This window comes from Malaclemys terrapin, chromosome 12 (assembly GCF_027887155.1).
Source record: "Malaclemys terrapin pileata isolate rMalTer1 chromosome 12, rMalTer1.hap1, whole genome shotgun sequence".
NCBI classification, from domain to species: Eukaryota; Metazoa; Chordata; order Testudines; family Emydidae; genus Malaclemys; species Malaclemys terrapin.
This window is the reverse complement of record NC_071516.1, coordinates 8,550,015-8,574,553: the sequence shown is the minus strand read 5'-3', so window position 1 is coordinate 8,574,553 and position 24,539 is coordinate 8,550,015. Positions and strand designations below refer to the sequence as shown.

At 52.7% G+C, this 24,539-nt stretch overlaps 1 protein-coding gene across 3 annotated transcripts in view; it reads right to left on the bottom strand.

Moving 5' to 3' along the window:
• The window catches only part of LAMA5 (laminin subunit alpha 5), a 167,806-nt gene that overhangs the window by 32,091 nt on the left and 111,176 nt on the right, over positions 1-24,539 (bottom strand). Inside the window, exons 21-43 of one of the 3 annotated variants that reach the window (XM_054045341.1) lie at positions 24,309-24,408; positions 23,696-23,852; positions 20,637-20,775; positions 16,278-16,420; positions 16,067-16,173; positions 14,963-15,116; positions 14,278-14,438; positions 13,410-13,518; positions 11,317-11,414; positions 10,615-10,816; positions 9,901-10,027; positions 8,396-8,535; positions 7,343-7,458; positions 6,463-6,674; positions 5,373-5,577; positions 4,980-5,124; positions 4,282-4,422; positions 3,546-3,707; positions 3,187-3,288; positions 3,005-3,088; positions 1,453-1,683; positions 739-852; positions 235-362 (exon numbers count right to left, since the gene is read on the bottom strand). In XM_054045341.1, coding sequence (XP_053901316.1) covers positions 235-362; positions 739-852; positions 1,453-1,683; positions 3,005-3,088; positions 3,187-3,288; positions 3,546-3,707; positions 4,282-4,422; positions 4,980-5,124; positions 5,373-5,577; positions 6,463-6,674; positions 7,343-7,458; positions 8,396-8,535; positions 9,901-10,027; positions 10,615-10,816; positions 11,317-11,414; positions 13,410-13,518; positions 14,278-14,438; positions 14,963-15,116; positions 16,067-16,173; positions 16,278-16,420; positions 20,637-20,775; positions 23,696-23,852; positions 24,309-24,408 — 3,277 coding nt within the window. Of the gene's footprint in view, positions 1-234; positions 363-738; positions 853-1,452; positions 1,684-3,004; positions 3,089-3,186; positions 3,289-3,545; positions 3,708-4,281; positions 4,423-4,979; positions 5,125-5,372; positions 5,578-6,462; positions 6,675-7,342; positions 7,459-8,395; positions 8,536-9,900; positions 10,028-10,614; positions 10,817-11,316; positions 11,415-13,409; positions 13,519-14,277; positions 14,439-14,962; positions 15,117-16,066; positions 16,174-16,277; positions 16,421-20,233; positions 20,364-20,636; positions 20,776-23,695; positions 23,853-24,308; positions 24,409-24,539 lie in introns of all 3 variants that reach the window. The other 2 variants (XM_054045342.1, XM_054045343.1) reach the window with 2 other exon arrangements.

Sequence of the window (24,539 nt, the reverse complement as noted above, 5' to 3'; positions counted from 1 at the left end):
GCTGCACTAGTCACATCAGAGCTGTGGGTCTTTCTCCTCCTCCACGGCCTATCCCATCATTATCAGCATTAATAAAAAGGGGAGCAGCCAAAACGGGAATGACCGAACTGGGAATGACGTGGCAGCGCATCTCTCCTGGCAGCCAGAAGAAACTCCTCCAGGATCAGGGGAAGAAATTGGACTACTTTGGGGATGAGACAAACCAGGGGAAAGAACTTCACAGATGATACTTACTTGTTGGAAGCAACTGAAAGAGGACATGGACATCCCATGCACTGCAATGGCCCGTCGAGGGAGACGTTGCCTACATAACCATCTTTGCATCGCTCACAGCGATCTCCCTCCGTGTGGTGTTGGCAGTTCTGCAAGGACAAGACAGACAACACGTTCGGTATTTCTCCAGGGAAGCATTCAACACCACGGTTTTCTGGAGGATTACGATGGCCTAGCCGAGGAAGGGATTGTCGTTCCAAAGGGGTGGGTTAGAACAGACGACTCCCCATCACACATCTGGCTGCCTAAATCCTTTCCTCTTCCCCCGCACACCCAGTCTGCTCATCCTAAACTGACTTGAAGACAATAAATCCCCTTGAAATGGCACATGAAGATTTTCGGTGATCAAGAATGTAGTTTGGTAACCTCATAACTTGGTCTCTGTGTATTGGAGGGAACCTTTTAGTCAGCTGGTGCGGACCAGCGCACATTGTACTCTGATTATTTCATGGGCTAGCTACTTACGATGCATATTCCAGACCCCGGGAGGCACTGATCCGAGTGGCCGTTGCAATGACACGGAACACATTTTCCCAAGAAGAGACCCTTGGTGTCTCTGTAATAACCTGGAGCACATTCCTAATGAGAGAAGAAGAAGAAGAGGATGTGACACATGGGCCAAACATGGTTAGGCAGAGCTAGCATACTAGCGTAACTACCTTCCATAAATGCCACTGGGTTTCAAGACATAAAAATAGATTGAAAGAGACAATGGTCAAGATTATTTTAGTTAAAATCTTGCCCCCACAATCAACATGAGCCAACTAGCTAGGCAGAAAGACTTTATTTAAGGCTCTCACGTATGTACCTAATGCTAGCATTGGACCGCTGAGCAAGCCCCCCAGTAGCCCACTACCACTACCCAAAATTCTAGCTCATGCGAATCTCACAGCAAACAAAGCTAAGCACATGGGCAATAGCAGGAGATGGAGCACATGTACTGTGCAGTTCAATGCGGTTATGGGACGTTGGCAGGTGTAAGTCGTCATTAAAGAGCCGCACACCAGGGATTGGCTCAGAAAACTTGTGCTCTAGAACCTTCCCTGCATTCTAACATACAATGGGGCACATTCAAACCTAGCTGCTGAGTGCAACGGCCGTGGGGGAAGTGCTCGGCTCTCACATGCATCCTACAATTCCACTTCAGCCTGGCAAGAGCACTTCACCTCTTCCCCCTACCTGGCAGGAATCTCCCCTGTAATTGGCCGGACACATGCACAGTTCCACGTTGCTGGCTCGGATGCCCACGCTGGTCTCCGTCACAGTCTCCAGGACCACCCGACGCAGAGATACTGATGAGGCGAGCTGGGAGAAGAGCGCTCTGATCTGCAGCTGCTCTAGGTTAGCCAGCACCATCATCAGCTCTTCCCTGGACACTGGGTTGTGCGTCTGCGTGTGTCTGAAGTTACCCTGGCAAAGAGAGAGAAGCTCTGGTGTTACCATGCAGTACGCGCAAGTCCTGGGTTTCTGATTCTGCCCCTTTGGAGATATTTCAGTCAATCATCCAGCTAAATGAACCCCCTCATCCCCGGGAGGGGGGCTTATCCATACAATATCCCAAAGACTCTTCACTTGTCTGCAGCTATGAGACTGCCTCCTTCTGTCTCCACTGTAAGTATTCTATCTGGCAATGCACAGCCAATTCTCCGCCCAGGCCCCATCCCCAACAAGCACCAGGAAAATCTGTCCATGTGCCTGAGGAAGAGCTCCCATTCACGCAGTGCCTTCCATCTCCAGAGATGCACACAAACTTCACAAGCCACATACATGCAGCTTCTCTTGGGTGCAGGGCAGAAGCCACCTGATGCACAATACAAGAGCATCTGTGGAGGGGAACGTTTGGTCCAGGACGTCAATGCAAATCCTTATTGCAACAAAGGCTGCCGTGGGAACATCAGGCCTGAATTTTCACAAGGTCCATTTCCCTACTGCCAACTCAGTTTGCACTAGGGCATCCCAGGGCCAACACGCACTCCTGCGATTCCCCTCCTGCTCAAAGACATGGATGCATCTGGATGCAAATCTGTCAGCACAAAAAAATGCACCTGCAAACAAGGATGATAGGCTGAACATTTAACCCTTTAACGTCCCCACAAGGCAGACAGGACCTGGCTCTTAAAGTCTCAGACGAAAGCCCCAGAAACTATATGGAATTTATAACAGAAATTTCTGAGCGTGCAACCAAAATGAAAATGTTTAGAGTGAGAATTACCAGCAATAGGCAACATTTAAAGGTACTAGCCCTGTAGCATCTGCACTCAAGGCAACTCTCCCTTCTGTCTGGATGGCCTCTACCACTGTAGCATCTGAGCACTAAACAAGGATAAGTGGATTTTGTCCTCACCCCACCACTAGGAAGCACTATCCACCTTGGGAACCAAGGCTCGGGGCTCATTAAGTGACTCACCCAAGGTCACATTAGGAGTCTGCAGCTGAGCTAGGAATTGAACCAGTCTCTGAAGTCCTAGGCTGATGCCCTATCCTCTAGACCATCTTGCTACTCTTCCTGCTTTCCTGGAGCATGCACCCTAATGTTTCTCCAACACATCTCCACAAGTGTTCCAGGTTTTGAGGCAGTCACAGACTGCTCCAAATTCCTAGGACACGTTAAACAGCTGCCACGGCTGCAGTCCACAGTACAGAGGAACAACATTCGGTTCTCGGGACTCTATGCCTTGCGCTGTCTGTCCCTTCAAGCTCTAGGGAACGTGCACAGTGTGTCCGAACTCACCTCCACGAGCTGCAGCCGGCCTTCGTGTACCTCTCCAGGGGAAGGGTAAGTGCCTTCCAGAAACATGATGCTCATTTGGTTTCCCTGGGGAAGGTACAAAGATGTCTTGTAAGTCACTGGCTGGAAGCACCATTTATCCCTGAACCCCTAGCACAAGGCACAAGGGGTTTCTGAGGCTGTACCTTGAGGATGACATCTGGGCGGGACTCCATGGGAATGAACACATCGCCCCTTCTGGTGTCTGAGCGAAGCTCATACCGCAGGTATCCACCATAGGAGGACACCTAGGGGAGAGCCAAACGACACAGGCAGAAGACACTTATCACCACTCAGCTAAGTGACATACTATGGTGGTTCATGGCTGGTGAGCATAATCAGATACACCCCCGCTAAATCCAACTGACAGGCAATGGCACAAAGCAGGCCATTGGGCTGAGGCTCAGGGAAGATCAGGGCGGCATGTGACAGCGTTTGCGTCATCACCTTACCAAATGCAAGGGACAAGCATGCAGGGACCATGGCCAGGTGTGTTCTCTCTTACCCGGTCTCCAAGGTAAGAGCTGGGTGCGTGCCAATAGAGCTCCTGATAGGCCTCGGGAACGTTCTTCAGGTCCGCATGAACGAGCTCCTCCTCTAGTCTCAGGGAGGTGGTCACTTCTTGGCGGTCTCCGCTCAGTAACACCCACCCATTCATGTTGATGAACTAGGAGAGAGCGAAAGAGAGCTGTATGCCTGTTTTCCGAGAGCCCCCCACATGCGCCGCAGGGAATGTCTCTGCATTTGTGCGCCTTTGGGGCACGTGGAACAGGGTGGGGGCTGCAGAACGGGCCTTGGAATTTCGGTTACTGTTACTCCAGGACAGCGACTCTCAATACAGGGGTCACGCTCTATAAAACGGGGTGCCGAGAAGAGGCCAGTGGGATCCCAGTCATGCTCCAATTCTGTTCCTTCGCTTCTAGAGAAGCTAATTTGCTCAAGTTATTTGCAACCTCAGAACTATCTGCATGAATTCCCGCTCCATAGGGATTCCCGTGGCACCTTCTGTAAAGCATCAGGACCTCCCAAAGGCAAAGGATCCTGGAGCTCAGCTGAGGAGGCGGAACGTGCGGGTATGAAAATGGTTAAACCCAGCCCCCAGCGCTCCGGGATATCCCACAGACGTACTGGCTTCGTGCAGAGCGGGAGAAAGAAACCACCTGGGGGCTGGGAGGAACAGAATCCCACTGAACAGAGGGGAAAGGACCACCGACATCCCCAAACCCCAGCCCTTCATTCACCTCCACTCGGTACTTCTCCGCACTGTGGCAGCGATCGGTCGCTCCAAAGCAGAAACACCTGGTGCAGCCCTTGGGGTTGTTTGCATCCAAAGAGAAGGTCCCCAGGCGGCACTGGTCACACCTCACACCCTCCACGTTTTCCTGGAAGAAAAATGAACCAGGAGATGTGCCGAGTTTCCCCTACAATTGCTATAGGAGCCCAGAGACAGATGGCACACTGCTCCAGCAGTTATCAAAACACTGCCCGGGGCTGTGAAACGATGCCGTTATTCAATTCACCTGCAGGTTTGCGCGGCAAACCCCTCATCAGCCATTAACCTCTGCTCACTATCAAACCGTAACTCTCCCGCACTTGCCAAAGCTCTCCTGTGCCCAGCCAGGGCTGGGAGCACCACCCGGAGGAGCGGGTTGCCATCTGGTCACTGAAGAGTTGAGTTATTCTCCAGTGGTGCTGTAGCAAAAGGCCTTCTCATCACGGACACTTTCAATCAGATTTCTGATGCTGACAGAAACTCTTGGGAATCAAAGGCCCGAGTGTGCCATGAAGCCCAGGGGCATTCCCTAGAGAGCACGCATGATGCCACATGCTAAGCACTACCTGTTCTCCATCTCTCCATGTCCACTCTCCCAAGACCGACCAGGGCAGGGGAATTAAATTGGCCAGGCAAGCATCACCGGAGTGTGGTAACTAGACTGACCTTGCAGTGACATTGCCCAGTGACCGGATCACACACGCTCACTTCCGTCCCTGCCTGATGACAGTCACACCTCCGGCAGTGCGGGTAATGGTAGTAGCCAGGGGCGCAGACATCACATCGCCGTCCTATTATATTGGGTTTGCACCTAGATAGGACACAGGAGCAATGGAAGTAAGGTTCTTGGTCTTCTGCTGATCTCTAGTTCCTAACAAGCTCCCATGCGAGTAGTTTTGCTGCTCTATACTCCTGGAATACAACACTGATTCCCTTCCCTTCCCAACCTGCCAACACACCCCATGGCACTCCATAAAGCCAGATGTCTAAGCTAATGATCCCAGTGCTGCTGCCGGCACATATCCTCTATACAACCATGGTCCCGTCATTGTTCCTCACCTGCACTGGCCACTGTCCACGTCGCATCCTGGCTCTGCCAGTTCTTGGACTCCTGTACGAGAACAATTGCAGTCCTCACAGCCAATCAAGGCGTGGCAGCCAAAGGTCTGGGGCTCACAGACGACGCACTCTGGCTTGATGGTATGCGGCGGGCAGATGCATTGTCCTGTCACTTCATCGCACAGGCGGGTCCCGCAGTCACAAGCTGCAAGGGAAAGGAAGCAGCTGAGTTCATTGCGGAAGCAGTAAGAACCCAGTGATAAAACAAAGGCCAAGCAACACCAAGGCTGCAAATCAACAAAAGCGGGTGCAGGGGAGCTTGTGCTCTGTCCATCTGAAAAGCTGGCATTAGAACCAGCCTCAGAACAACACCTGTTCAAACACCAATGCCCACCCCAGTGGGATCCACCAGGGCAAGCCAGTGACTGGCGCCAGGGCTTCTCTGTGTTTGTCATAGAGCTTGTGAACAGGGATTTAAGTGGGCTGGTACTGACTGAAATGCAAAGCTGGAAGACACAGGGGAGTCTGGTTTTGACAATCACCAGTGATGGGCAGAGAATGAGGACCACATTTAGCCCCAGACTTGGAGTTAGCAAATCCAGATCAGTGTGCACATGCAAACTGCAGAAACGGGCATGGAAAACCAGAAGCAGGTTTGCGGCTGGCAGTAAAAGTGTCCATAAACAACCCGTGAAACCCAGCGTAACAAACCACAGGACTAGCAAAGAAGGGGTGTCCTGGATGAGGTGAATCTTTAAACGACACAAATGCACTGGGAACCTCGAGTTACTTGAGAGGAATGGTGATGGGGAAGTGCTGGATGGTGCTGGAGAGGATCTTTAGCGCACACACTTCCAGAGCATGTAAATAGTGCTATGAGCTGCACTGTTTAACCCCCCCTCCTCAGTACAAACTTCATGGGGAAAATCTCCTACAACTTCGACTCCCATAAGGAGGCAGAAAACCGGGTTATCCTCATCAGCTATTTTCAAGGCCTACAGGACAGGCATCTGGCCCCCAGCAGCCATCAAACCCCTCAGAGCTGAGAGAAGCAGAGCTTTCCTCCCGAAACACAGAACAGGTAACTCACGCCTGCAGCTGGGGAAGCCCCAGTAACCGGTGGCACACCGGGAACACTCTCGGCCGATGACGTTGGATTTGCAAGCACACTGCCCACCAAAGAGCTCGCACTGGCCCCTGACGGCCCCTGCCTCGTGGCAGCGGCAGGGCTGGGCTCCATTGTTGTAGAACAGAGAGAGCGAGATGGCAGAGTCCCTGCAGAACTTGGATGATGTGGTAGGACTGCAAAGAAAGAGGGAAGAGGTTCCTGGCTTGGGCTCTCTTAGACCATCCTCAGGGCTGATTTCCCCTGCAGGTACTTTCTCCAAGGCAAGGTTAGGTTCCCAAGGCATGACAAATCTCCATCGGACAGACTTGCTTTAAATGAGATGCCTCAACACCAGGGCACTCCCAACCCCACCACTACCTTCCCAGATGGTCTACAGGCTGCTCACAAGAGGTGCCGGGCACCCTCAACCACTACGGAAGTCAGCCGCAGTCGAGGGCACTCAGTACTGTTCAGGTTCTATATTAGGACATTAAGGACCTGTGAATGCTCCTTTAGATACCAGCGAAGGAGACTCGTCTGCTTAAGCTAAAACCAAGATTTTAACCAATATTAACTTGGGTGTTGTGTCATTTAAGACCCCAGGGTCCCTGGCGTCAAACCACCCCAAATCAGCATGAATCAGAGCAAAACAGAACCCAGCTACTGAAAAACCCAGCAGATGTATTAATTATTTATTAACTGGGCGTGGCCAAGAGAAGGGAAGCAATTAAAGCAGACAATTCCAGCATCCTAGCCGGACGCGTTTCCCCAGCAATGGCCTATACTCTACTGTTTCTGTTCCATAGAGAATGCAAAACCATTGGACAACAGAACAGAGTCCCTTTAAAGCCAAGGCTCTCACTTGATGTAGAAACTATTGACTCCACAGCTGCTGATAAACTCATAGGATTTGTCCAGGGGTTCCTCCAGCAGATAATGGGAGCTGTAGCTGTCTTCAGGCACCACCAGGACGTAATCCTGCAGCAAGACACAAAGCAACCAGCCACACCCTAGCGTTCAGTGCTTCCTCCCTGCAACGGCTTAGGTAAGCCAAAGAGAACCACAAGCAGCACATGAAGCCAATCAGTTCACGCCGCTGCCTGAGCATCTCTTTAGGAATGATTAGCGTCTCACCAGCTGGGACACGGTGAAACACTTCAAAGCGCTTGTCTTTTGAGAAGACAATTGGCCCCTGTGGCCCAGTGTCCTGCCACAGGCAACAGCCAATACCCAATGTGATTGAGGCAAGCAAAAGACCCACCAAGGGCAGTATCAGGACACCGGACTTCTGTTTCTAGCTCAGCTGATGACTTGCATTGTGGCTTCTGGTGAATCCTTTAAGAGCGCTGAACCTTCGTTTCCCAATCTGGACGACTGGGATAATGCTTACCTGCCTCTGTCTCTAGAGACCCTTGGGTGAAAGAGGCAGTGCAAGTGCAAAGTATTATCACAATAGTGCATGAAACCAATTCTGCAAAAGTGCAAAATATGATCACGACAGTGCACCAAACCGACTGCTCAAAGCTGCGCCCAGGGTAGGAAGGGAATTTCTTCCTGGCCTTCGCAGGCTGTCAGCTGACAGTCTGAAGCAGCTTGATTAAGCTCAGTCTCCTCCCCTCTCTACTAGGAAGGCTACCCATTAAGCGTGGCAATGTCATAACATAGTTCCTACTGGCTGTTGCCCATTAGTGATGGGTTCCACCGAGCCTGTCCTCTAAGCTACAATGCCACATTTCCCGACATTGGAGGCAACTTAGCAGGATGGCTCAGAAATGGGGAAATGGTGGGAAACGTTCCCTGTCACTATCCTACAGCAAATGGCCTGGAAATCCACGGTTGCAACCCTGTTCCTATGGCTGCCACAGGGATGGAACCAGGTCCTGCAGGCGAGGGAGCCTTTCAGCTCCACACTTACCAGCCACAGCTGCCGGCCTGCTGGCACACGAACAATCACCGTCAGCTCGTTATCCGTAACGTCCAGGATGATCTGGTTCTCGGAAACCACCACGCTCCGACAACCGTATCCATGTGGGCAGAAAGCAGCCTTGGCCTGGCCTGAAAGGGCAAAAGAGACATCAGCCCTCCAGCCGCCTCCATCCCACTCCCCAGCCTGCTCCGCTCGAGTTCATCCAAAGCAACGCCCAGGCAGCCAGCTGTGGGCTGCCGCACACACCAACTCTCCCCCGCGTGGCCCATTTCACGGTGCTCGTGTCTCCGACACTGACTCAGGCAGCTCGGGAGGCAACCAAGGCCAAGTCAATGCTGCCATGTTCCGAGGCAGGGTCCAGCTTCGGGGCTTTGTGGTCTGAATGAAGACCCTGAGGAAGATGAATAAAGGCAGCCACCAGGGAAGGGGTTGAGTTTCAGAAGAGCCTGCCCCGTGTGTGATGTGTGTGTTGGTGTGAGCGCCACGCGCTTGCCCTTCCATTGCTAGGTAAAGCATCGTGCAAAACCTAGTGCAAATCTTCCCCTCTGCCCTGGCCTTTGTAAAATCGATGCTTCTCGGTGGTGGAAATGGAAACAGTGCGCAGCTGGAAACCATCTCCAACCCCAGGGGCCCACTGTGTAAGGCCAAGGTCAATTTGCAGTTAGGTCCCTATATAGCTGAGCCCATGTGGCTCCCACTGAAGTGAATGGGAGCTTCAGGAGCTCGGCACCTCTGAAAGGCAGGTCTCTTTAACGATGTGTCTAACTGCGGATTTAGGTGCCTCACTTTAAACACCCATTCAACTTTATACATTTATTCAACAGTTTGGCCTTCATTTCACCTTCCTAGAGTCTGCTGCAGTAACTGAAAGCACCAGCGCCCATTGCTGCAGCCAGCTCATATATGGGAAACAGATACAGGCAGTCCAATGGAAGACCTAGATTCATAGACTTACAGCTTTTCAGGACAAAAGGGACCACGAGATTATCTAATCTGACCTGTGTATCACAGGCCATCACCAAATTTCACCCAGTTACTCCTGTACTGAGCCCAATAACCTGTGTTTGGCCAAAGCATATTTTCCAGAAAGGCATCCAGTGTGGATCTGAAGACTTCAAGAGATGGAGAATCCACCGCTCCCCTGGGTAGTTAGTGCCAACAGTTAATCACCCTCACAGTTAAAAATTTGTGCCTCACTTCAAATTTGAATTTATCTGCCTTTAACTTCCAGCCACTGGTTCTTATTCTGCCTGTTTCCACCAGGTTAAAGAGCCTCTTAGTACTCAGATCAGATCTCTATTCCCTTTGGGACATTTCTCACACAGCTGCTGCCAGCGTCCCGGCTAGGAGGAAGAGGCAGTTTGGATGCCCTTGACGCTCTGCCTTCCTCCAGGAACCTCCTATGAGAGATCCGTGATCAAAAGGAGTTTTCAGATCACTTTCCCCATGTCCCTCAGTCCCAGGAGCCTCTCCCTACTCCCAGCTCTGCTCACCTTGCCAAATCCGCCCACCGTTGATTAACACTTCCACAGGGAACGTGGGGTGGTTGGGCTGGTAATAGTGCACGATGAAAGCATAGCGACCCAGCGTCTGGATCCGGCTGTTAAATACAGCAGCAGCCTGGCCCAAAAGACAGGAGCAAAGAGAAGAAATCAGGGTTGACATGCACATTCCTCTTCCAGTGCAATCCCCATCCCTCTGCAATGCGCCAACATCACATCCCTTTCAACACGCCAGTAGGAGAGTGATTTCTCTGCTTTGCACCCCTGGGGACTCAGTCTCCCTTGTGTATGTGACAGTCACAGTTAGCCCCTCTATCTTCCCAGAACCACCAAGCTTGGTTACTCTAAGGCAGCAACTCTCAAGCTGTAGTCCATGGGGCCCAGCCTGCAGAGCCCTTGCTGGGAGTCTGCAGAAGGGGACTTTGAGAACCAAGCAGAGCGGGATTGGGTGGGGAGGAAGGTCCATGTGGATTACAAAGTGATCCACAGAATTAAAGCACTGGAGAAGCCCAGATGAAAACACAACTGTGTCATGGTTAATGAAGATGGATGGGAAAGCCAGAGATGCCCTTGCACGAATGGAGTCGTTCCGCTGCTTTGCTGAGACTTGCACCGAGCAATTGCATGCATTCAGTGCAGCCATCTGACACAACAATCCCCTTGCCACGGGGAGGAAAAGCCCAGTCCAGCTCCAGTCTTCATTACCTGGGCAGGCTGCAGGAGAATGAGCTCTGCTGAGGAGTCCACTGCGGTCGGAGGCCGAGGCGAAGGCTCAGTTGGGATGCCAGTCGGAGCGACTGTGAAGACGTGAGTCAGGGGAAAGTCTGGAGGGATTGACAGAGCCTGGCCTGCTTCCAGGACAATGGACTGAGAGAGCTTCATAAACCTTGATGGGATGCAGGAACTACTGCACCAGAGGGAGAAAACACAACACATTGGATCGCTGGCCGTGGAAAGACAGAACTATGAGCTCTGTCAGGAGAGAGACTCGCCCATAATTTCGATCCAGAGCACAAAGCATGCCGTGGTAAGGAAGGAGCCTTTACAGGGATTCCTTGGGGCCATTACCATATGTAGCACTGAGAGAGGGAGAGGAATCTTGTACGGCTAACTTAGTGGTAAGTGATGAACAAGAGTAGGAATTCGGACACACTGAATTGCTGTCACGGCATGTGAACAAGTCTCAGGAAGGCTATTTCACTGGAGCAACGCACGGAGTATATCCCATAAGGGAGGCCATCTAGTCTAGTGGTGAGAACACAGGACTGGAGAGCTGGGTTCTAATCCCAGCTCCGCCACTGGCTCAAGTGGGCCGGTCACTTCACCTCTCTGTGCCTCCATCTTTAAAAAGGGGATAATATTCACTCTCCTAGGAAAAGTGCGTAGAGAAATCATGCACCCCGTTACCTGGAGGGTGAGAAGGTGCCATGCAGGCTGATGCAGTGAACCTTTGGCTCAACAAATTCCATGGTGAATTGTCCATAAGGTATCAGGTACACTTTATACTACAGCAGCAGGAAGGAAACAGAAGAGTGGTAAAATGAAACTTCCTGCTACTTGAAGCCTAGATTTGCTCCTTTACCCTCACCCCCCACCCCCAAAGATCAGGATGAATACTCTAAAGATCCCCTAATAGACACTTCACTTCACTTCACTGAAGACCAGTGCTGTAGGGACCCTGTGTTTGGTGGAGGGCGGAAGCCAAATGTGTCTGAATTCAATTGCTCTAAGGCAAGATTTGTATATGCCTCCAAGTGATTCAGAGCAGGGGCTCTCACCCTTTCCAGACTACTGTAGCCCTTTCAGGAGTCTGATTTTTTTGCGTACCCCCAAGTTTCACCTCACTTAAAAACTCCTTGCTTACAAAACCAGACATAAAAATACAAAAGTGTCCCAGCACACTGTTACTGAACAATTGCCGACTTCCTCATTTTTACCATAAAATTACAAAATAAATCAATTGGAATATAAACATTGTACTTACATTGCAGTGTATAGTATATAGAGCAGTATAAACAAGTCAGTGTCTGTATGGAATTTTAGTTAGTACTGACTTCGCTAGTGCTCTTTCTGTAGCCTGTTGTAAAACTAGGCAAATATCTAGATGAGTTGATGTACCCACTGGAAGGCCTTTGCAAACCCCCAGGGGTATGTGAACCCCTGTTGAGAACCACTGATTCAGAGCTTACATCCCATTTTCAGAAGTGACTTTGGCAGTATGTCCCCTTCCATGGTATCTCATCAGAGCATGTTGGCCCGCTTTGCAGAGTATAGGGGAATTCAATATACACGTTTAGCTCCTACGTGATTAAGTCCCATTTTCAGAAGGTACTGAGTCCTACTGACTTTCAATGACACTTAGTCCCATTTTCAAAAGAGGAGCCTAAGTGTTACTGAACATCAATGGGACTCAAGTGCTTAAATCTCTTCTGAAAATGAGACTCGGGGTTGTCCATAGAGAGCCTTAGTGTGCAGCAAGCCAGCGTGTGACTCTACAGCGCACTAGCCAGCCTTGTACTAAGTTGCATGTGGACCCTGCAGTGCACGCTGACCTATTGCTGTCAATGCACATAGAGAACTTTCAGTGAGCGGCAGGAGGGTCTACACGGCCAGTTAGTGCACGGCAAGCTAGTACCCTGGAGATTTACACCCCTGCTTGCTGTGCACTCACCAACTGTGTAGACAATCCCTTAGGGTCACTTAGGACTTAACATCTACACTGAATTCCTCTATGCTCTGCAAAGTGAGCCTACAGGCTCTGATGAGACAATGGAGGAGACATATTACCACATTGCTGAAAGACCCTATAAGAGAGTTTCGCAAGAGACAATTCCTTTCGCCCCCGCTCCCTCAGTCCCAAGTGCCCATGATACATTTTTCACCACATCGTTGTCCTGTCACCTCTTCTCCCAGCCGGCAGCCAACCATATCAGATTGCTCATGATTAAGGCTAAGATTTAGTCATGGGTATTTTTAGTAAAAGTCATGGACACACGGGCAATAAACAAAAATTCATGGCCCCATGACCTGTCCATGACTTGTACTATATACCCCTGACGACATCTTGAGTGTTCGAGGGGGCGGGCGCTCTGGGGTGCCTGCTGGTGCTCGGGGCCTCCACTGTTGCTGGGGGGAAGACACCTGGGACCACCGCTGCTGCCGGGGGGGGAGGGGCGAGACACACCGCCACTATTGCTGTGGGGGCTGGCCCCGGAGCCACCCGAGCTGCTCCAGCGGCCCTGGGGTCAGGAGCACCGGCAGGCTGCAGAAGTCACAGAGGTCCTGGAACATCACGTAATCTGTGACTTCTGTGACCTCCGTGACAGACTCGCAGCCTTACTCATGATATAAACAGAGTTCCACACAGCGACTGATCTAACATAGGAACATCACCCTATTCTCCAGGTTAAGTCCTGAATCTACTGGTTCTAGGCCTCCTCTTTCCACACCACCTGGAGCTGAGGGATGCCACACAGCTGTCCTTTGTAGTGAGGGCTTACCAGGAAGAAGTGGGCTTGATCTGCTGTGAACCGAAGGGTTCCCTCTGTGGTAAGTTCAAAAGCTGCCAAGCGATTCTGTGAATCTAAGACCATCCCACGGCAAAGGAAACTGCGAGACAAAAACAGAACTCAAGGACGGCCCCGGGCACAGCCGTAATTCATTTCTTGTCTTGCCAGATATACATTCTTGAAGATATTTATATAGAGCCGAGGTACGTCTCTGAATGCCCGCTCAGGATAGACACAAGAAGTGCATTTCCTAAGGATATCCCAAGCCTTTGTTTCCTACTGCTAAGGTCACAGTTTGAAGTCAAACATGAGAACAGCTCCCAGACAAGGCACTCAGTCTGTGGGTTACATAAATATTGCCTAGTGCTTGGAGCAGGCGACTCAGGTACAGGATTCATCTTCTATTTTCAGCCGCGCTCTCTCACTGGGATTCCGTCAAGTCACTTAGGCCCAGATTTTCAGAACTGGGAATGCATGTGAGATAAGCAAGCATCAAATTTGCAAGTGCACTGGCCCTAGCTGCAGTAAGCACACATAAAAGAGGCTCTGAAGGTCTGGGCTGCCCGCGTCCCACTTTCCCCACTATCGAACGGGAGCGACAACGTGCCTACCCTTCCAGGGGGGTTGCAAGATTCAAGCTGGCACCAAGATCCCATGGTGGGTACTGCACTAACATATGTGCCCAGATACAATATTCTCATTCTGAGGCACAAGGCCGAACGTGTTATTAGTGCAACAAAGTAGGAAGCAACTGAACAGAGATGCTTGTCCCTTCACTGTGCAATGCAGGAGAGGGGCGTTACCGTATTCGCTCCAGCTAACCCTTTGTGCCGCCTCTTGTTCAGATCTGGCTTCATACCTGTAGTCACATGTGTGGAAGGTGAGTGACCCCTGCTGGGTGGCTAACTGCAGGGAGCTCATCGCTACGCTGGCCCTCTGCACAGCATCCTTGTTGGCGTACTCCACCAGCAGCACGTATCTCCCAGGCTGGGGAACAGTGAGCCGCAGCTGGACCTCCACCTGGGTGGGAAATGAAAATATGACAGAGAGATACACTGCATCTCACCTCCCCTTACTGCACACACAGGTTACCAGTGCTATGTACCAGCTTTCCTCTTCGTGACCCAAGACACTCCATGGACTGAAATGATGCATTGCGACAGCTCTCAGTGGGTGCATACCACCTCCCATATAGCCTCCCGCTGGGGCTACATCAGTGAGATTCTTAGGTGCACAGGCTTCGACGTATTACTGTATGGACAGGCTAAGGAGGCAGTGGGCCATGTTTTAAAATCCCAGCACGAGCATATTCCCCCCCCCCCCCACCACCACCATTTACACGCTCAGGGCAGAGTTTGCAGGGGTGACTACATGGGTGAGCAGCACCCAAACACACACTTGATGAGCTGCAGGGGGAACAGAGTGGGTGTGGGCGAGTTTCTGGAATAGCCGTCCCAGGATATTTAAAGTACAAGGTCTCTCAAGGGGACAGCTGGCACCTTTGGTCTCACAGGGCTGAAGGGTGAAATAAATGAGCTACTCACGTCACTGCCGCGGCACAGCGCCATCTGCGGGTGTGATGGGGTGATGGGCACCATGGGACAGGGCCTGGGTAAGCTGTTGTCCAGCCGGCACACCATGTCTCCTCCAGACGCAGAGGGGAAGCTGTCCACAGACAGGTACTTGTACAAGAGGCAGCTAGAAGTGTTAGGAAAGAATTGGTGAAGTTCTGTGGTTAGTGTTGTCTTGTCCAGCCCAGGTCCCGGTGAGCAAAGCAAGGTCTCTGCCGCTCATGATGGAGCAAGAGTTTGTGTTTCACTGGCCATGGCAGTGAAAATCCCCCTCTCCTCTCCTCCCCATGTCCCCACGCTGTGCTGTTCAAGTGCCTCAGATCTCTCTGGGAGGGCCCACGTCTCGGGGCAGACCGGGAAATCAGTCTCCATAGCCCATTCAGCCCTGGCTGGTGGTCTCCACAGAGAGGCCATGGGGGAAGGTGGTGTATGAGATATGGACACCTGCCCATTAGGCATGGAAGAGGCTGGCAGTTCATTCCATGTTGGCCAGCGACCGCTGCTTATTACTAACAACGTTCTGGGGCCATCGACCAAGGCGGGTGGGGAACGGGGCAGCGCCCCCAGTACTATCCCTTTGAGCCGTCCAATGACCTAGGCATCCCTCCCGCCAGTGCAACGCCCGCTCCAAAATCCTACGGTGTCCCCAGTGAGATTGGGTGGGGCCGTGCCATTAGGAAGAGGAAGCCATTCAGCCTCGAACTTTACTGCCCCTGTTTGTTATGTTCCATTGTCACGGTCAAAACCTCTCCCCACACAGCCACCCTCACCCCCCGAAGCCCTGCAGACTCTTGCGAACACAGCACTCCTCCACTGGCCTGAATGGCAGGCGAGAGGCACCACAGGGGTCCTGGGGTAGTTAGCTGCTATGGCTGACTTCTTCCAAGAGCCCCTGCCCCCATTCGCCCAGGCTTCCCTGGTGAAGGGAGATCCCTGGTGCCTCCCGCACAGCTGCTGACTGAATGGAAATGCAGCTCTGCACAGAAGGGGGCAGCCTACAGGTTCATTAATACCAGAGAGCTGGGAAGACCCCAAATGACACAGATCACAGACAAAAAGAGGAATGGATTTCCTTACTTCTGACTGGCTCGTTCAGGGGCTGGGCTGTAGGTACACGCTTCTGTGACCTTCAGCTGCAGTATGGGCGCTTCATAGTACGAACTGGGGAGCAAAACCAGATAGTCCTGGAACAGGGGTGGAGAAGAAGGGGGACAAGTTGAGTGTGACTCTGTTCCTCGGGAAACTGCCAGAGCTTTCCTTGGGGGAAGGAGAAGGGGAAGGGCCTTACCAGCAGTATGCCCTCTGCCTCAACGATCAGCGACCACACGCTGGGGTTCAGCACAAAGGGCTCCCCGAAGCTGTTCTGAGGGACGGTGACAAAAGCCGGTTCGGTGCTGGGAGCGAAGATGATCTGCTTGGTCTGCTCAGTACCTGGGGCGGGAAGGACAAGAGACTGTGAGAGGGCACAAGCTCAGGGCGGCTCTGAGGTGATACCGCGCAACAGGCAGCAAGCGCGGAGGATACAGGCAGGGAAGTGACTCTGTAAACGTGGCTCGGGGGCGGGGAGCCTGGTTTAGTCTCTCGAGCAGCGTCCACTGTGGATGCGCCGAAGTCCCACATCAGACAATGACAGAAATACCCCCCAAGCAGGATCTGCTCAGTGAAAAAAATCACTGACTGCCCCACTGTTATTGCTCATCTGTAGCTCTCATCCAACGCTGAATAGCCCATACCCAACAGCACCCCAGCTAGAACTTATTTACTATGAAATTATTTGAAGACAAGTGACAAGAATCAATCAGATACACTATACACAACAGAGAATATCTTGCTGCAAACTCGGAGACCCTCCTGCCTTTCCCCACAGACAGTCTGCAGCTGGAGCTTAGAGGGCAACTTAATGCAACAGCCTTCACCTGGATTTCAGGCCCCATCCTTCTCCCACTGAAACTTGTTGGCTAAACTGACGCTCAGTTGACATTTTAAATCAATTAACTTTGAGTGTGATCACAGCACGGCACCTAGCATCAGAACGGCCACTGGCTAGTTTACAGGTTCAGGGGTTTTGTAAACACATGAAATGAGCAGATGTGCCGGTCTGCCTGGGGGGGGCAGATGAGCTGAGGCAGGAGGCTGCGAATTTCACACGCGCGTTCCTCTGATTGTCTGTGTGTGGTACATTTACAGCACGGCACGCAACAGGGGCGAGCGAGGGTAGGGCGAAGGAGCATGCTACTACTTCGACTGTTTAGCCACATCCAGTACGTGGACAGCGCAATTAACTCAAGAATGGACCCTAGATTCCTGAACCATACATTCGGAGCTGTCAGGGAGCGAAAGGGTTAAATGATTGCCACACAGAACGCTGCAAGGGACTAACTTGCTTGTAGGCCCCTCGTCTTAACATTGGCAGCCCCTTCCACACAGGATGAGGATGGCACGATGTTTTGGAGACTACATGGCTTAGCAAAGGGGCTGCTGTGCTGGCTCCACTCATCAGTCCACCAGGCTGAGAATATGCCTCCTGCACTAGCAAATACTTGAAGCTTCCAAGGAAGGGAAAAAAGCCACAGCATTATACAGCAAGCCAGCTGTAATCCTTCCTGACCTATGCTGTGATCAGATTACGCCCGGCAGCATGTGAGTGGATGACCCTTCTCTTAACTTTCCTGTGTAGAAATGTAACTGGGCGTATCCAGCCGCTTGCTTTCTTTGTTTAAAGCAACATCTGGGCACGTCAGGCCCTGTATATATCCTCCGGCTGCTCACTTCACAAGATAAAGCAACAGTTTCTTCTGTGTCAGCCCAGCAGCTCCAGATAAATAACAATAATATTTTCTATTCAATGGCACCTTTCATCCCAGGATCTCAGACCATTACATCGACAGTAGAGAATTAAGGAACCTCCTCCCTCTCCGGGAGCATTATACGTACAGATTGTAAAACTGAGATACAGAGGTCAAGTGATTTGTTCCGGGTCATAATGCAAGTCAGTGGCAGGGAACACCAGTTTTGTACCTCCCAGCCCTGTTTTTTTAACCATTAGACTGGGAATCCTCATGATGGTATCAAACAGGACAGCACCAGCCATCCCCAACCTAGCTCCTTGAAACAGAACTCAGCGGACGACGAATGAGTAGAGGCTGACTGTAGCTCACGTTGAGGGTTGCTTTGCTGGGTTTGGCAGCATGAGAGCAGATGGGAAGACATGCCAGGGCAGGCGCAGTGCCATTCTCTTGCAGGGTCTCTGTGAGAGCTGCCACACTGGGCTAGTTCTCCTGAGGAAGAAATTGCTGCGGCTGGCTTTGAAACTTGCTGGCTTCCTTGGGACAGATTGTCGAAGGGGCCTCCCACTCTCTACAGGGACTGCAATTTTCTACGTACTTGCCAACTCAAGAACTTCCCTGCAGAGATCGATTAGCCAACCTGGGTCAGCAAATGCACGTCGCACATGGACATTGGCGTTCCGGCATATGAAAAAACCTGCAGATGCAATTTTGCCAGAAAAACGTGGCATCGAGGGGTTGCAGAGACTCACTCTTCAGAAAAGTGAACGCAAAAGGTGGATGCGAACAAAGGCTGGAGCAGAATTTTACTGCTCCTCTTCCTCACTGGGCTGAGCGCTTGCCATGCTGCAGAAACCAGATGTCACTTCGCCATCCTGGCATGGGTAGGGCGGGCGGGGAAAGATACGCCTGACTCAGTTCCAAGTCATTCCTTATGGAAAACCAACCTATCGGGTTTAATAGGGGCCATACCAATAGGGTTCTATAAGAATCACTTAAAAAGCCTACAGAATTTAATAGAAAGGGACAACTTTTCTATAGGGTTTATTGAACCCTCCTATAAAAAGCAGTCCTTGTCTATGCAGTCCTATGGGACTGTTCCAGAAGGGACACAATCAGTCGCTGGCAGCCTGGAATCCCTGGGTGGCAGTGCAGCATGCGGGTCTGACAGTGGATTTCAAACTCCAAGCTTGGGAGTGCCGGGGGCCAGAGGCAATGCCCAGCAGAGTCTCCTGCTGTCACCGACAGCTAGAGCTAGCAGCCCCTCCGAGGCACTTGCCAAATCACCCTGCCTGAGGGAGAGGAGCCACCCCATAAATCGTGCGTTGTGGGGAAGGGAGAGCAGCAGAGGGGCTCAGAGAGAGGGCGGCTCTGGGGAAGCAAAGAGCTCCAGGAAGATTGGCGCTCGGGTCAGGCATGGCAATGCTCAGTCCTGTGCATGAGCTGCCAGAAAAGAGAAAGCTGCTGCTTGGGTAACAGCCCAGGGGAGAAGTAGACGGGCCCTGAGCTGCCAGAAAAGAGCAAGCCAATGACTGGCACGAACCCCCATTCCTATCTCCTGGCCTAGCTGAGAGGAGACATTAGCAGTAGGCCGTGTGCCTGTGCCTGTGCCTGGGTAAAGCCCTTTTATCCTCTTCCACACAAAAACCAAAACCAAAACCATCTGTCCCAGTGTGCTCTTGCCTACACGTTGCTGATTCCTGGGTCTCCGTGCCTTTCACGCTGTCTTTGCTGGCTCTTCCTTTCCCCGCCTGCACAGGCTGGGTTATCAGAGACTGTGCAGCCAGCTTAGAGCAAGTGCCCAAATGCAATGGGGCACCCTGTTAACCGCCTGCCAGGCCAAGCCGCCTGGCACTTCCCAAAGGCCAAAAGCCAGGCTCTTCCGCCATGTCCTTATCAATCAGGAAGGGGGGGGTCTGGTCTCCTGCTACTGCCTCTGGCTTTAAAATACAAGGCGACGTGCTCTGATGGTAGAAGGCGGCTGCAGGGAGCACACGGACAGGCGAAGCGCATCCCCCTCCTGCATGTCCCGCCACTTCATTCACCAATTGGCAGTGAAAGATGGGACCTGAAAAATAAAGCCTGGGTCCGGATGCTGACGTTTGGATCTGGTTCCACCTGCGTGGCCCATCTTGGACGTGTAGCTACTCCTCTCGGGCTCTGCAAGGGCCTTCCGGGCCATCCTGTCCCTTCGGGGGCACCAGGCAGGGAAGCCTCATCTAAACGTTATGCCGCCTCCTCCAACACCGGCCGAGTCGACAAGCGCGCTCCCCTTGGGGCCGTGGCCGGGGCTCGCTGCGGCGCTGGCTTGTTAAATGGGGGAAGTGCCGCCTCAGTCCAGCCTCCAGCTCTGGAGGGCAGAAGTTCCAGAGTAAAGTCGTACAGAGATGTCCGCGGGAGACTGCGGGGGGAAGGGAGGAAGCGGCAGTGGCACAGGGGAGCAGCGTGGAACCCTTACCTCTCCTTCGTGGCTGATAAGCTGTAATTTTGCCATACACAGTGGCACCTCCTGAATTAATATACCTCAGGATGACATGGAATAGATAGAGCTCTGCCTCCTTCACGTCTACCGTGATTCTGACTTTATTCTGCAAAAAGCAAAAGCACATTGGGCACACATCACTGTGGGGCCGGCGCTGGGCCCATCACCCATCCTGTGGGAGAGCGGTACCTGCCTGCCTGCCTACCTGCCTCTCTCTCTAGTCCCCCTCCCCTCTGCATGACACAGGGGAGCAGCTGCCAACGTGCCAAGGGCTGGCACGCTGGAGGAGCTAAGAAGTCCCAACGGGCGGTGTTTCGGAGGGGTGGTTTGCAGAAAGCGGGGATGTTTTGGTTAGTCTAAGACTGAGAAATGCACTTACAGTTGCCACAAACATTAAACTTTCCTTCCTCAAGGACCGAGACCCTCCCTTCCACATTGGCCGGCCCCCGGTTGACGTAGCGGAAGACGATGCGGAACAGGTCAGGGGAGGTCACATTGAGAGTCACCACTACCTTGGGCTGGTGGGAGACAGAAAGGGGAGAGAAGCAGAGCAACACCTTACATCACCTCCACCGCCAATAGCCACCAGCCCCAGCGCAGCAGCTCGGGGGACTGCTCCCGAAGCACCATGCCACAGCGCAGGAGGAGTCAAGCAGCCACGCCACCTAACAGCGTGAAAAGGGCAGCAGGAGAAGGCATTGCACGCGTGCTACCAAGTGCACTTGACAAACATCCACCTATCCTCCTCCCTCTCCATGGGTGGGTGGGTGGGAGAGGTGAGGCAGGGGGCATGCACCGGGAGAGCCGCTCCGCTATCTGACAACACCTACAAGACACTCTCACACACTCGCGTTTAGGTTGCTCGGCCACAGCGTTTAACTGGAGAGCGTTCCAAGTGGTCGGCTTTGGAATGGAAGCTGGCTAGCATGGATGGGTGCTGTTTGGTGGAGGGGCTATTTGGGGGGGACATATTCTAAGCTAGGGAAAGAGGTTACTTTAACAACAGGCTTGACTCCATTATTAACGTAACATGGGTTTGGTGCTTTGTACTACAGTCAGCCCATGGGCGGCTCCAAGGCCATCTGTCTCTGTGCTCATGGGTTCATCACCCAAATGTCCGCAGAGAGGCTGCAAATTGAAATCACGCGGTTTTCTCTGATACTTGAAATGCTAACAACTAACAATACCAACTGAGGACACCCCCAAGAGATGTGTCCACTTATTCAAGAGCTGCCACGTGGCCTTGATTCAGAAAAGCATCCCTATCTAGGAAAGCACTTAAGCATGCGCTTAACATGAAGCACATGCTAAAGTCCTATTGACTTTCATGGGATCTAAGCACATGCTTAAGTGCTTTCCTGTGCCAGGGACCAAGTGGAGGTTTGCCAAGCAAACCCTCCCATGGGCATGATCAACTGGCTGCGATAAAGGAGGGCCGCTCCCTTGAGAAAAGATACTGGCAAGGGACGTTAAAGACTAAGTTTTAGGGTGAAAACTCCAAGGTGACAGCCTGAGCTTCTCGCTCGAGGACACATTGGAATGACCTCGCACGGAAAAGGGGCCTGCCGACAAAAGCCACACACCTGCCCGACATTCAACACCCAATGGAGTCTCTAATGCAGCCAGTGGATACCAAACAAAACCAGCAGCCAAGTGAACAACTTACTTAACAGTCTCTGGTTGCTCGGCCTGGGATTTTCAAAAGGAACCCGGAGGAGTTAGGCGTCCAGCTCCCACCAGAATTTAGTGGAAATCTGGTGCTTAACTCCCTTCAGCTCCTTTGAAAACCCAGCCTAGCCTAGCAACAAGGCAAAGCAAAGAATATTCTAGCTGTAGGAGGAGAGAGCAAGGGTCAGGATAAAGAACCTGCTACACAGGACAACCCTGTATGGCTGCTATATAACCCCCCTCGCCCTCCGACACACACTCAACGTTCTGATAGGGGCCGTGCAGAAGCAAGGTTCACAGAGGGAAAAGCTGGAGGGAGCCATGTGAGTGGATGTTACAGCCTCGCCCCCATGTAGAAAATCATCTATACTCAACAACAGCCCAGGCAAAGCAGCCACAAAGGGTATAAGCTGCGTGTAGTAACGGGGGAGACGTGGGTTTCTCTTTGGGGTCGGGGAGAGGGGGTTACATAGAGTGTGGCAGGAAAGAGAAGAGCAGGTGAAGGGGCCCCAAGGAAACCTGCAGACACTGTATAGAGAAAGCCCCGTAAGCGGCTTCCCCCTAACTGGATTAGGATACATAGATCATACAGCCAGGAGGGACCACTGTGATCCTCTAGGCCAGGGGTCTCAAACTCAATTTACCTTAGGACCAGTGCCAGGCCTCAAATCCTCCCAGAAGGCCAATGATGTCACTCATGCTGCCAAGAACCCACACACACCCCGCCCAAAGTCCACCCCCCACCTGCCTATGGCTCTGGGAGAGAGTTTGGGTGAGGGAGGAGGTCTGGGGTAGGAGATTGGGGTGCAGGCTCTGGCAGGGAGTTTGGGTGGGGGAGGGGGTCTGGGGTGCAGGCTCTGGGCTGGGGCAGGGGATGAGGTGCAAGTGGAAGGGGTAGGGTTGCAGGCTTTGGGATGGAGTTTGGAGGCGGGAGGGGGTGTGTGGGAAGGGGGAGAGGGTGCAGGCTCTGGGATGGAGTTTGGGTGCAGGCTCTGGGCCGGGGCAGGGGATGGGGGTGCAGGAGGAGGGGGTAGGGCTGCAGGCTCTGGGAGGGAGTTTGGGGACTGGGAGGGTGTGGGAAGCGGATGCAGGCTCTGGGAGGGAGTTAGGGGGCGGGAGAGGGTGTCTGAGGAGGGGGAGGGAAGTGCAGGCTTTGGGAGGGGGTCAGGGGGTGCGGCGCTTACCTGGGGCTCCAAGGCGGGGCGGGCTGGGGGGCCTCCACGCGCTGCTGCCCCCAGGCACCACCCCCGCAGCTTCCCATTGGCCGCAGGGATGCTCGGGGTGGAGGCAGCGTGTGGAGGCACAGCCCCGCCCCGGGACCGCAGGGAGGTGCCGGCAGACACTGCTCAGCTCTGCTGCACTGCCCGGGCCCCAGGCCATTGTAAATCGCCTGAGAGGGAGGGGGAACATCCAGGGACGGCAGGTGGGCCCAAGGGAGAGACCCAGCCGCATTGGGGAGGTTCGTGGGCCACAGATGGCCTGCAAGCCGGGAGTTTGAGACCCCTGTTCTAGGTTGACCTCCTGAGCAGGGCTTCCTGAATTAGGATCTCTCCTCTCAGTAGTCTATTCTGTCCCTAATGCTACAGGAAATATCTGTACAAACAGACTATATTTACACTGCACTGTTTGTTTTGGCCACCACATGACCTTGGGTTTAGAGCAGCTCTTTGGGTTAAAATAAGACACGCGTCTACAACGCATCGAATGGTTAGCCTTCTGCATCCTCTCCTGGTAGGGAGCACAGGCTGGGGCCAGTCCCGTAAATCATACCTGAATGGGAGACATCTGAGCGTATCCTCTCCAGCTGAAATTCTCAAACTCCAGGGGGTTGTAGCCAAAGCGAACAGCCCGGCCATCTAGCGTGGTGCCCTCTTCCAACTCCAATTTCAGGTGGTGGAGGTCAGGGAAATAATGGTCCCTCGCAGGCCTGGGGAAGAGAGTCAATAGATAGAATTACAAGCCTGGTTTCCACAGTCCGGGGAACTCATTTCATGCTACTCCTATGATTGCTGGCTTCTCGGGGGCCCTCCAGGACACAACCAAATGGGATGGTGTCTGCAGCTGTTAGCTCCATATCAACACTGCATGGGACTCCCTCTTCCCAATAATGGGGAGAAAAACTGGAGCGGAGTTAACTTCTTTCCAGCTGTTTAGGGAGGGAAGGGGCTGGAGAGGAGGGTCCCCAACAAGGGGCCAACACGCTGGGGTGTAGGTGTGCGGTAGTGGTTGCGGTGGCAAGGGATGGGAGGCACGCAGCCTCTAGCGTTCTCAGGCCATGGCCCGCTAGCTGGGGGGGGGAAGGGGGCGTGCTGGAGAAGTCTCCAGCTAAAGGAACAAGAAGCGAATGCGCCAAGCAGCCCTGTAGTGGCAGCTGGCCTCTTACAGGGTGCATGTTGGGCCTTGCGTGTTCTGCCTGCAGTGACAGGCTCCGGTCCTCGCCTCGCACGTTGGCCCGATGGACCCACCAACGTCGCACCGGCAGCCTGTGGACAGGAAGCACGTGTTTACATTCCACTGATATTAACGAGCTCCGAATAGCACTAATCAAAGCTGCGCACCGAAGGGAGGAGCCGCCGAGGGCTCTATTTTTATTCTGTTGTATCCGTTTTCATGT